The 13,095-nt window shown below is 46.7% G+C and overlaps 1 protein-coding gene across 3 annotated transcripts in view; it reads right to left on the bottom strand.

Annotated features, from left to right (window-relative positions):
• Positions 1–13,095, bottom strand: part of CYFIP1 (cytoplasmic FMR1 interacting protein 1) — a 93,865-nt gene that overhangs the window by 55,807 nt on the left and 24,963 nt on the right. For all 3 annotated transcript variants that reach the window (XM_079924240.1, XM_079924242.1, XM_079924241.1), the window contains exons 2-8: positions 10,511–10,633; positions 10,346–10,435; positions 9,003–9,080; positions 8,734–8,835; positions 7,701–7,882; positions 3,287–3,383; positions 3,058–3,186 (exon numbers count right to left, since the gene is read on the bottom strand). In XM_079924240.1, coding sequence (XP_079780366.1) covers positions 3,058–3,186; positions 3,287–3,383; positions 7,701–7,882; positions 8,734–8,835; positions 9,003–9,080; positions 10,346–10,435; positions 10,511–10,627 — 795 coding nt within the window. In that variant the 5' untranslated portion in view covers positions 10,628–10,633. The remainder of the gene's footprint in view (positions 1–3,057; positions 3,187–3,286; positions 3,384–7,700; positions 7,883–8,733; positions 8,836–9,002; positions 9,081–10,345; positions 10,436–10,510; positions 10,634–13,095) is intronic.

Genomic DNA, 13,095 nt, shown 5'->3' with positions numbered 1-13,095 from the left:
CTTTCAAAAAGCACTTTTTAAAAAAATTTAAGTATAGTTGACCTACAACCTATGTTAGTTTCAGGAGCACAACATAGTGATTTGATATTTCTGCACATTAAAAAATGATCACTACGATAAGTCTAGTTACCATCTGTCACCACGCAAAGACATTACAATATTAATGACTATATTTCCAATGGAGTACATTCATCCTAGTGACTCATTTATTTTGTAGCTGGAAGTCTATACCCCTTAATCTCACCTATTTCATTCACCACCACCCCGCAATAACCCCACTAGGAACCTCCTGCTTATTCTCTGTATCTATGAGTCTGTTTCTATTTTATGTTTGTTCATTTGTTTTGTTTTTTAGATTCCACATGTAAGTGCAATCATATGGTATTTGTCTTTCTCTGACTTATTTCACTTAGCATAATACCCTCTAGGTCCATTCATGTTATCACAAATGGCAAGATTTCATTCTTTTTTTAGGGCTGAACAGTATTCCATTATATATTTATTTATTTATTTATATAAAATCTTCCTATGCATCTATCAATGTTACACTTTGGTTGCTTTTGTGTCTTGACTATTGTTAACAATGCTGCTGCAATGAACACTGGTGTGCATATATCTTTTTCTTTTCTTCACATAAACATCCAGAAGTGGAACTGCTGGATCCTATGGTAATTGTAGAAGAACCAGCATACTGTTTTCTAGTGGCTGCAGCAATTTACATTCCCACCAGGGTTCACCAGGGATCCTTCTCCACATCCTCGCCAGCACTGTCTTCTTTGGAAAAAATGTCTTCTTTGGAAAAAATGCCGATTTAGATCCTCTGCCCATTTTTAAACTGAATTTTTTTTTTATATTGAGTTGTACAAGTTCTTCGTATATCTTGGATATTAACGCTTTACTGAATATACTGTTTGCAAATGTCTTCTCCATTCAGTAGGTGACCTTTTCGTTTTGATAGTTTCCTTCACTGTGCAAAAGCTTTTTAGTTTGATGTAGTCCCATTTGTTTATTTGCACCTTTGTTTCCCTTTCCTGAGGAGACAGATCCAGAATATATGTTTTCTTCTAGAAGTTTTATGGTTTCAGGTCTTAACGTTTAAATCGTTAACCCATTTTGAGTTTATTTTTGTATATGGTGTGAGAGAGTAGTCCAGGTTGATCCTTTTGCAAGTAGCCGTTCAGTTTTACCAATACCACTTATTGAAGAGGCTGTCTTTTCCCTGTCACATGTTCTTGCCTCCTTTGTCATGGACTAAGTGCCCATTTAAGTGTGGGTTTATTTCTGAGCTCTCTGTTCCATTGATCTATGTGTCTGTTTTTGTGCCATACCTTCCTGTTTTGATTACTGTAGCTTTGTGGTATAGTTTGAAATCAGGGAATGTGATACCTCCAGTTTTGTTCTTCTTTCTCAAGATTTGTTTTGACGATTTGGGGTCTTTTTGGTTTCCATACAAATGATAGAATTATTTGTTCTAGTTCCGTGAAAAATGCCATTGGTATTTTGTTAGGGGTTGCACCAAAACTGTAGATTGCCTTGGGTAGTATGGTCATTTTAACAATGTTAATTTTTCCAATCCCCAAAACACAACAGATATTTCCATTTGCCATTTTATTAATTGTTTCCTGGGGTTTTTTTTAGAGTTCCTTTTTGTCCCTTTCTTCTTCTTTTGCTCTCTTCCCTCGTGATTTGATGACTATCTTTAGTTTTATGTTTAGATTCCTTTCTCTTTTTTGTGTATCTAGTATAAATTTTTTTTTATAAATTTTTGATTGTGGTCATTATGAGGTTTATATATATATATATGGCTATATATGATCATATATATATATATATATGATTAAGTTATGATCTCAAGTTCAGACTCATTCTAATAACCCTGCATTTTTACTCCCCACCAACGCTTAATGTTTCTGACATCATATTTTATATCTTTTGTGTATCCCTTAACTACTTATTGTGAATATAGATGATTTTACTACTTTTGTCTTTTAACCTTGCTACTAGCTTTGTAAGTAGTTGATCTACTACCTCTACTGTATATTTGCCTTTACCAATGAGATTTTTCTTTTTGTCATTTTAATATTTCTAGTTCTGGTAAAAAGCATTTTTAAAAGTCCCTCGGAAATTAATAGCTATCCCTTCACATGAAGCTATTTTATGTCATTTTTTGTGTCCTCTTCCAGGTGCATACAACAGCTCCACTTCTCATCAAGCACAAGGCAATACTAAATGTGGATTTCCATAAGCACTTATGACCAGGGGGCTCTTGCACCAGGTAGATGCAAACAGAATGTTTCCACTGCCACAAAGCACTCCACTGGACAGTGTCCTCTTGCTCTGATCCCTCCGTGCTGCTCTCCAGCAGGAAAGAAGTATTGGAGATGGGCCCACTTGCACGGAGGGCTTTGGGTCAGCAGGACACCCAGAACAGGGTCCCCCGGAGCTGCCCTCCATGAAGGTAGAGAGCAGAGTGAAGAGAATGGCAGAAGCATCTTCTCAGAGTTACTCAGTTTTCCTGGGTCTCTCCCATGTACAAGTTATTAAACTTTTGTTTGAAAAAAAAAAAAAAACCGCCTTCTCATCTTCCCAGTGAGAAACATCATTGAAAACCTCCCCAATTTGAAACAGAATAATAATGAGAAATATGGTAAATGGCATGTTTCTTGACCAACAAAAGTCTACTATAATCATGGTGACACAGTATACTAAATTTCTAGGAATTACATCCCTACCACGTAGAATCTGGTATAACCTCCGCTACAGGCTTTATACTGAGAAAGGCCCTTGACCAGGGACTCCTCACCCACGAGCACCTTCTCCAGGGACGGGCATGTGATCTACCTGGCAATGGGGTCAAGCTTGGAACACACGGGAATGCATCAAGGACTTGTAGGGCAAACTGCATGTGCGCACGCGCACACACACACACACACACACACACACACACAAGCATGAGAGAAAAGGTTGGCCAAACGACCATAAAGTGCAGCCTATTCACGAAAGCAGGGCTGCCCCTATCTCATGGTGCTGTTGGCAGCCTACCCTCAACACACGTACTTTGAGAAGCATGTGTTTCTCACTGGGCGTCAAGTACATCCTGTTCTCATAGCAGTCCACACACAGATTCACAATGTCTGCTAAGAGCTCTTCATAGCCAGAAATCACTTCGAGCTGCTGCTGCAGAGACTGAAACACAGAGTGAGACACCTGTGTCACTGACCGCTCTCCGCCCCTCAGCCCCCCAGTGATGCGCCCCATCAGCCAGAGCGGCAAGAGTGTGAATTACTTGTGTGATCTTGTTGTGGTTGGCCAGGAACATGGACAGATTCTGTGATTCCTGGATGGACTGTGGATCTGCCATTTTACGTAAAAACTGAGCAGCCCTATGAAAAGGGGGAAAAAAAGGGTTAATCAACCAACATGCTTAATGACTTTAAAGAAAAACAGCGTGGGAATATCAAAATTATTTTACCCTCACTACAGTTATCTGTAGAAATGTGCATCTTAGATGCCGGTTACAATTTCAGCCTTCTCCAGCTTCTCCCCTGAACTCCAGGTAAGTCTCTTTGCAACCTGGATAGCTCATGACCCTACTGTCCATAGCTGATGGACTTCCTCAGAGATGTGGCAGCACTTCTCACAGGCCTTCCTGAAGGGCACCTATACATGGGCCTCTCCCCTGGGCTCCCTGTCCCCAAGTGTGAGAAAGGATGACACTCCCTCTGCTGAGTGACAAAGATGGCCAACACTGTTTAGGTTCTCTGCTGGGAAACTTTTGGGCAGCCAAACCTCCCAACAGTCAGGGACCACACCACGCATAGTTCTGGTGCCAAAGGTCTGAGACAGAATCCTGATTCCACCACCAACTTGCAGCTCCATCTTGGACAAACCTAAAGATCCGGTACCAAGTCTAACATGAGGGCTGGGTTTTCCCACACCACCAAGCAATTCTCTAGCACCAGTTGCCAGTGGTGTTACAATTCTGACACTGCCTGAAGATAGCATCAGACCCCACAGGTTAAGAGCTCAGTCCCACAAGACTGCCACGTCATCCCCCCACTTCAGACACCAGCTGGAGGTCCACGTTGTCACTGTGCTCCTGGCCAACCAGGTACAGATTGGCAGTCCCAACAACCCCTTCTTTGGGTTCGATTAATTTGTTAGAGCAGCTCACAGAACTGAGAAGACAGACATTTTATATACTAGATTAACAATTCATTATGGAAGGATGAACAGCCAAATGGAAGAGATACATATGGGGACGGGGGGGGTGGGGCTTCCATGCCCTCTCCAAGCACCACTCCCCCCGAAACCTCCACATGTTCACCAACCTGGAAGCTCTCCGAACCCTGTCCTTTGGGGTTTTTATGGAGGATTCCTCACATAAACATGCTTGGTTAGATCACTGGGCAATGGCAATGGATTCAACCTCTAACCCCTCTCTCCTCCCTGAGATCAGGAGGGTAGGTCTGAAAGTTCCAACCCTGTAGTTACAGGGTTGATTCTGCTGGTGACCAGCCCCCATCCTTAGGGTAACTAGAAGCTTTCCAAAGTCACCACATTTACATAACAAAAGAAACTTTCTTGCTTTTATCATGGGAAATTCTAAGGGTTTTAGGAGTTCAGTGTCAGAAATGGGGATGAATACATATTTCTTATTATAAATCAATATCACACCTCCTGAACTCTTCTGACTCTCACTTACCATACCTGTGAAAAGCAATAGCTATACGACCTACCCAATGGGGCTGACAAGGGAACGGTGGACACAGAAGGACCTGTACACTGAGGTCCAACAAATCCTGTGCAACACAGGCTGAGTCTCTAGTTTTTGCAAAGAGGGTGAAAGCACATATGAGGATTCTGCACACCTAGGGCTTCCCCAAAAAAGTTTAGCGGAAACTGCCCACATAAGGACCTGTCGTGCAACCTAGAACCTCTGGGGTTTTACTAAAGAAAAGCTTTCATGGCAAAGACTGGTAACCTACCCCAACTGTCATTTCTTTCCCTTTCCTTCCCTTCCCTTCCCTTCCATTCCCTTTATTCAGAATAAACCCTGAATTTCTGTGGTGCAGTAATGTGCCTCATTCTCATCTCCACGCTGTGACCAACTGCTGAGCCATGAGATGTAATGCAAAACTTTGTAAGGCACTTGAAAGTTTACTTGTAAGGAATATTGTGGGCCCTTCAATGCTCCTTCCTTCCTGCTGACTGGAATACAGAGATGACAGCTAGAGCTCAAGCAGCCATCCTGGGCCACAAGGCAACAAATGAAGACAGCAGGAGCTCTGGTTCCTCAACACTATGGAACCCCGTCAGCTGCAGACCACCTACGTCAGAACTTTTCGGGTGGGAAATAATCTGCAATCTTGCTTACTTCTTAAGTTTTAAAAAATGATATACAGTGAAACAATATTAACTGATATGTTTACATTCTTTTTTAAAGTGTTCACTTTACTGTATTGATTTGAGTGGGTGTTGAAGCTGCAGGAGTGGAAACTAAGGAAGGGACCAAGAATACCTGCTTTTATTTTCCTTAAGCCTCACCATGACTATATGGGTCATCTAGCATTTACACTCAGGAAAGGCTGTAACTACCAGCTGGGTGCACATAAAATGTGTTCTGAGTGTTGAGTGTGGGAGTGTGAGGGCTAGGGAGAAGTGGAGGTTATTGTCTGGGAAAGTAAACCAACCAACCCGGGATACCAAACATAGGTCACAGGAAGAGGCTGCTGGAAGGGTGAGGGGTGCCCAGGCCCTCTTCTGTGCTTAGGGGAGCCTAGGGGGTAGCAAACACGCTGGGCAACTTCTGAATGGGGTGCCCGGGGGCCTTCCACAGAGCAGCCGTATCTTTAAACTATTTTCCAGACTGGGCTTTGAAATAAAGGTGCTGCTGCTAAGAGACAGAGGGAGAAAAGAAACCTTTTTAAAATTTAAAACCCCTGGGGCTGTCCACCTCCCCATTTCCCTGATAGAGTCAGGAAGGCTGCGAAAGCTGCTCCAAATCACCCGACAAGTGATTTGTGCCATGAGGAGCAGCAGTTGTTCTCCTGAGCTGGGAAGTTCCGAAGCCCCGACACTCCACCAAGAGTCACATGCACTTGGAGTCCCACAAAACTGGCATCAGACTTTCCTACCAGAGTGGAGTTAACAGGACAACTCAAAAGATTTTGTCGTTCTGAAGATCTAGGCTTCCGTGCAGAGCTAACTCTAGGTGATGAATGGAACGCCTGAACTTATTTCACACGAATGAGGCTTAAAGTCTGGGAGATCTAGCTCAACTTCCAGTGCCATCCCCTCCTCAAATCTGTTTCATGCCTCATCTCCAGTCGACTTCATTTTAAAGACACAGCAATAGGTGCACGATTTTAAGTACGTGTTGGGGTTCAGGGTAGGCCGCCCCCAAATATGCCACTGTGGCATACTGAATTATTCAGAATTGAAGTTACTTAAGAAACAGCCACAGCAGGGCATTCTGACCTCCTCTGTGCCCCTGAAAGCAGGAAACAAACCTCCCACATGAAAGGTCCCCTCCCTGCACCAGGAGGTCGGGAGACATCGTCATCACAAGAGACGGGGCGTTCAAGGCTGAGAAGGCCGTGTGAGCTAACTTTCCAACCTGCTCACTCACTGGCCACCCCAACTCAAACTTCTTTGTCTTGTCAATTCTTCACAAATTTTTTTTTTCTTTGTTTCAAAGGTATAAACGCTGGGAATTCCCTGGCAGTCCGGTGGCACTCCCACTACAGGGGGCTCGGGTTCCATCCCTGGTCGGGGAACTAAGATCCCACACGCTGCCAGGTGTGGCCAAAAAAAACCCAAAAAACAAAGGTATAAACACTGCCTCCTTTGGTCACTTCGTTGGGTCTCATATCTTGGGACCCCCATACTCATGAAATGAAATTATATTTGTTTTTCTCCTATTAATCACTGTTTTCTTAAAGGCGGTGGTACTCAGGCAAGAACCTAGAAGGGCAGAGGAAAAATTCTTTTTCTTCCCCTACAAATGAAACCACAGCCTATTCAGACACAAAATAAAATCTCTTCTAATTTAATTTTATAGCTAAGATTCCTTGTCTAGCAAAGGAAACAGAAGTCAGCATCTCATTCCAGCCAACATGTTTTAACAGTCCCAGGCAGACTTTCTAGAGAGTCAGTTAGAGGACAGCAGCTCCGCTCTACCTGCCACCAACACACTCAGTGTCGCAGCTGCAGCGCCGAGCCGTGCCCACCTTTTCCAATTCTCTTCTCCAGAAGCTGTCCACATTCGAAAAGAAAACCGCTCTGGAGGACAACTGGTCTGGGGAGCCCTGTGGGTGCCGGGGCCAGCTGTGCCCACTGCGGTGACGGTGCCCGCCTGCCGGGGATGCCCACCAGCCAGCCAGCGACGAGCAGCGGCGGCCCCAGCAGGCGTGGAGCCTCCAGCCCCCTGGACAAGACGCTCAGCGCGTCAGCGCCCACGCACCACCGCCCCCATACAGGCTCAGAGCACATCACTGCTGTCTGGGCTGAGAGTCCAGGGCCCGCCCCCACCCCCGCCCCGCCCCGCTCCGCTCCCAAAGCCTACAAGAACGCCTCGCAGCGCTGGCGGTCCGCCCAGGAGAACACTTCCGCGGGACGAGACTGGCCCTCGTGGGCACTGCACCCCGCACGCGAGTGCGCTCGGGAACCCGGCCCTGAGTCCCAGGCGCGCTCATCACCTCTTGTAGGCTGAGTGGTCATTCTTCACGCTGCACTTCATGTTCTTCAGCTCGTCCAGCACGGCAAACATGTTGATGAACTTGCCCAGGGTGATCAGGTAGGCTTCAGACACGAAGTCCTTCCTTCTCTCCGCGTGACACAGGCGCCTCACCTCCCCACAAAAACGCTCGATGGCGTTTCTCTGTGCAGAGGAAGCAGGGGCAGAAACGCGGCTTTCAGGGATGGGCCAACCCCAAGCCCAGCTCCAAGCACAGGGTCCAGAGTCACGTTACTCGCTGATGAAACACCCAACCAGGGGTGCATGTTTACAGCTCGGGTAAAGAGACATGTTTCTAGAAAGTGATTTCCACGAGCCTTTGCTCGGTAACAATCATCATCAACTTTGCACTTTACCAACTATGTCCCCAAAGTAAAAGAATTTTGTTGATTGTTCCAGCAAAGTTACTGAGCAAAATGCTCCAATAGAATGTCTGTAAAGCAGACTGCTTTAGCTTTTAGAGTTGAAAAAGGGGGTGGGAGGAGTTCCACTTGACAATTGTTAAGATAAGACAAAAATTCATCACCTAAGAAGTTCTATCTTCTCCCTTTGCTAAAGGATTCTATAATAAAAACTTTCACACATTTCTAAACTATGTCTTTAAAAAAGCCAGCAAGTCCCTCCCTGTGGCCACTCTGTTTAACCCAAGGGCCAGAAGGAGCCAAGGCCAGGACGAAGCCCACCAGAGTGGACAGTGGGGAGAAAACACCCCAAAACCAGATGAATCGAAAGTGTAAGCCTGTAAGCGTACTGACAGAAAGCAGTCTTCCTGCAGGAACTACAAATTCACTCTGGAGGGGAGAAGAGAAGTGAAACCCAGAAGCAGCATTTATTCTGAAAGGGCCAGTAACGCTTTGGACTGTCTAAGGCTTAGTTCCCTTTGGTCTCAGAGCTACTGTGATCGCTTGAATTTACACGCACTTTGTTTAGTTGGTAGATGGTGCCACCATCTCATTCCTCTGCTCTAAACCCCTAGGATTATTTCACTGTTTTACCTGGAAGTACATAAAATTCATCAGTTTTGTGACCTCAGGCTCAAGGACCTCCACGGTTTTCTCATAAATTTCCACTCTGTTAGGCTGTTCGTTACATTTCACCTGGGAGAAAACAAACATGACATAGAGAGGCTTCAACCCTGAGAGGATGTGGGGAGTGCCCTGAGATGGAGCAGGCCAGAGGTGGGGCGGGGTCTGACTGGGCAGGGACGAGTGGAAAGGATGAGGGGGTGGCCAGTGGGGGTTGGGGTCCGGCTGGGATGGGGCACCTGCGGGATGGCCCGAGAGCAGCTCCTCCAGGTGTACAGCATGACGGCGTACTCTTGGCCTTCCTCCAGCATCTCGTTCTGCAAGGGTACACGGGGCAAATCAAAGGCAAGCAAAACAATCATAAAAAAGGAGATGCCAAATCGCCAACAGCTAGAGCCATAAACCATGGTGACCATGGTGGAGAGGCCAGGAGGACCCTCTCTTTGAGGGACAGAAAAGCACCAGGACCTGTGTGCCAAGAGACAGCTGCTAAGATACTGGTGACACTGCAGACCACCCCAAACACCCCCATGGCTTCTGCAGGCTGAAGAGGGGTATCAGCGACATGCAGCCACCTCTGCCCAGGGGCAGCACAGCCCAGGGCACCTGCCGTAGCCGCTACACCTCAGCCCCACTCAGCCCCAAGCCACCTACTGGCAGTGCAGATCTGAAGCTGGGGACATGGGAAGCGTGCAGTGCAGCTGAACGCACACGGGGTCCTCACAGCCGCTCCACCAAGCCACACAGAGCCTCCTGGCCCCGAAGGAAGACTAACACACTCTGCTGTCCCCAGGGCGGGGAGGGAAAGCACTTAAAATCCAGGGAGAGTATCCATGGGAAGAGGACTGCCATCATTTCAAAACTGCTTTCGTGTCTACTCCTCCTTTCACGTTATTTCCTTTGGTAAAAATGGCAAAAATTGCACAGATGTCCCTGAAAATGTTGACTACAGTTTGGTAATGTTTTTAAGATGCTTTAAAATGCTCACAACCTTTGACCTAGTAACTTCACTTCTACAAATCTAGCCAGTGAGAATGATGATGTATTTAGGAAGATGTTCATCACAGCATTTTTTACTAGAAGAAATCAAGGCAAACTAAGTAAACATAGTTAAATTTTGCAAATTAGTTAAAATTTGCAAAAATAGTTAAATTTTGAACACTTAAAAACTGGACTAGACAGCCATTAAAAATTACTTCATCTGGTGCGTTTTAATGACATGTTAAAATGTTCATGAAATCATTAAAATACATAATTATAATAAAATGCAATTCATTTATGCAATCTAAATCCCATATGGGTGTGTACCTGGTATGCTGAGTACAAGTACAAAAGAGGGAGAATGGGTTCCCTCAAAATGCTGACAAAGTTTTTCTCTGGGCCACAGAAGCCAGGTTTTCAGAAAGAGCATATATTGTCCTTATAATTTAAAAAAAAAAAAAAAAAGGTGCTTTAAAAAAACATAAAACACTTCATTCACTTTCTTCTCTTCTTCCTCACTATGTATCCTATCAGGATAATACCAAAGTGACATTTGCTATTCAGACATGCCATCCCCCCAGAGGAAACTGCGCAGAGTTACCATGCTAGAATGGACGGTCGCTTGTTCAATGTATCTTGCAATGCCAGTGACAAATGCATTTCTGTCTTCAAAATTAGTGTTGAAATTTGGCTGCAAGAAAGAAGAAAACCATCAAGTAGAGGTCAGCACCACAGGCCACGCATCCCGCGGCCGCCCAGCGCCCACCTGGTAGAGCAGTGAGGATGGCGGGGGCTCGATGCAGGGCTGCTGGTCGGGCAGAGGCAGCTCTTCCAACAGGTCCACGTTGGACAGCGCATCCTCCAGCGTCACCTGGGCTGCCATCCTGCCCTAGGACAAAACACAGAGTCCCCCCAGGCCATGAGGAAGGGCAGGGGCACCCTGCCAATCCTTCCAGGGTGGGGTGCTTAGCACCCTGCTCCCCTGTGCCCTCTCCTCAGGGAGCTGGGGATGCTGGAGGGGTCTCGGCCCATCCCTGGGGTCTGGCATCTCTCTCTAGGCTCACCAGCAAGGGAGTCACAATACAGCCTCTGCTGGTCGTGGGGTAGGGCGCATGGGCCAAAACACGTGCCATCACCCCCTGCCACCTTACCACCTCAGGGCCACCATCCTGGAGGGCTCTCCGTGAGGGACTGGCAACCCCTCACTGAGCTGGAGGTGGGAACAGCTCCTCCAGTACCATGTCTGCCTCCAGGGGCCGATGGTGCTTCCCTGCCAGTGGCGCTTCCCAGGTGCGTCCTCCAAGCAGGGCCACACAATAGGGACAGAGATGGATGAGGCCAGAGCCCTGCCTCCAGGAATACAGGGCAGCCTGCAGCGCCCATTGAGGTGAAGGCCGGCGGCCAAGGGGAGGAAATAGGGAAGGACTATTGGCAGAGGCCTGAGAGCCTGGACTCTGCAGCTGCCAGACAGAAGCACAGCAACAGAGACGGACTTCACCTGCCACGCCTACGCCAGCTCCAGGAGAGAGGAGTCAGCTCACTCCAGCTTGCCTCCGCTGAGTGCTGCTGTGACCCTGGACAGGACTCAGGGACGAGCTCTGACTGCAGACGGGCACACCAAGCAGCTCCGCCCCTGGCAGGATCCTGGGGTAGCTCTGACCTCAGACAGGTTGCGTGGGGCAGCTACATGGGAAGCTACGTTCATTCTGAGATGGAAAGAGCAGCAAGCGGGCTGGACAAGAACACTGAAGGAGGAAGCACCCAGTTGCTCCACCTATAGCAACTGGGCCCCAGGCAAGGCATGGGCGTGGAAGTGTACGGCAGGGCAGGCTTCCAAAGCCCGGGCATACTGGTTAGAGGACCAACAAGGGAACCCCAGGCCCCTGGAAAGCCCCAAGGCCAGTGTGGAGAGGAAGAAGCTTGGAAGAGCAAGCCCCCAAAGTTGCTCATGAATGTCAGGCCCACCCCCAGGCTGCGTGGATCTGATCCTGACACCCCAAGCCCTGAGACCACGGCCAGGTCCCAGACAGCCACAGGAGGCACACACAGGCCAGATCCAATGGCACGGCTGAGGCTCCAAAGAACTGACACGGAACCGTAACCCAGAGAGGGCAGGTCAGAACTGCACCTAAATCAAACGAGGTTGTTTGCCTCGTTTGGAAATGGAAATGGAAATGGAAACACCGACATTTTCCTAGGATTTAAGCAAGACCCAGAGTCTCATACTATAATATCCAAAATGTCCAGCTGCAATCCAAACTACTCAGCAAAGAACCAGTAGTGTCTTAACCCCTGTTGGAAAAGATGAGCAACAGATACCAATACCAAAATAACAGATGCTACAACTATCTACCAGACTTAAAGCACCTACTATAAAAATGCTCTAAACAAACAGCACTCCTGAACTGAACAAAAAAACTGAAAGACAGCAAATAAATAAATAAAGATATAAAGAACCAAATGGAAATTCAGAACTAAAAAATACAATACTGAAATTTTAAAAACTCCCCATATGAGCTTAAAAGCAGAGGAAAGATTCAGTGAACTTGAAGACAGAGCAATGGAAATGATCTAATCTGAATGACAGAGAGAAAAAAGACTGAAAAGAATGAAGAGCTTTGAGGACCTTTGGGACAAGAGAAAAAGTCTAACAGTCTCATCAGCGTGCAAGAAAGGGAGCAAAGTGGGCATGGCTGGAAAAACAGCTGAAAACATGACTGAAAACTTTGCAAGTGTGACAAAACTTTGATCTGCAGATTCAGGAAGCTCAACAGACCCCAAACAAGATAAACTAAAGAAATCCCTACCCAGACACATCACAGTCACACTGCTGAAAAATAGACAATGAAGAAAATATCTTAAAAAGAGCCCGAGAAAAGTGGCTCATGACCTAGAGACCACGTTCGACCTCTCCCCAGAAACCAGGGGGACCTAAAGAAGTAGAAGACACTTTTTAGGTTGAAAAAGAAGTGTCATGAAGATGAAATAAGGACATTATCAGATGAAGGAAAATCAAAAGGATTCATAGACAGCAGGTGAACACAAGTTCAGAAGGAAGTGATACCAGAAGGAAACTTGGGACATAAAAAGCAAAAGCAAGAGAAAGGGTAAACAGTGAGTAAACAGAGTAGACAGCTTCCCCTAGAGGTCTTTAAAAGATGTTTGGTGGCTGAAAGCAAAAATGAAAATATTGTCTGATGGAGTATTCAGTGTATAGAAACGTAATATATAAGAGAACTATGGGGCTTCCCTGGTGGCACAGTGGTTGGGGGCCTGCCTGCCGATGCAGGGGACACGGGCTCGTGCCCCGGTCCGGGAGGATCCCACATGCCACGGAGCGGCTGGGCCCGT

Source organism: Stenella coeruleoalba, assembly GCF_951394435.1.
Source record: "Stenella coeruleoalba genome assembly, chromosome: 6".
In the NCBI taxonomy this organism is placed as follows: Eukaryota; Metazoa; Chordata; class Mammalia; order Artiodactyla; family Delphinidae; genus Stenella; species Stenella coeruleoalba.
This window is presented reverse-complemented; position numbering and strand designations above follow the sequence as displayed.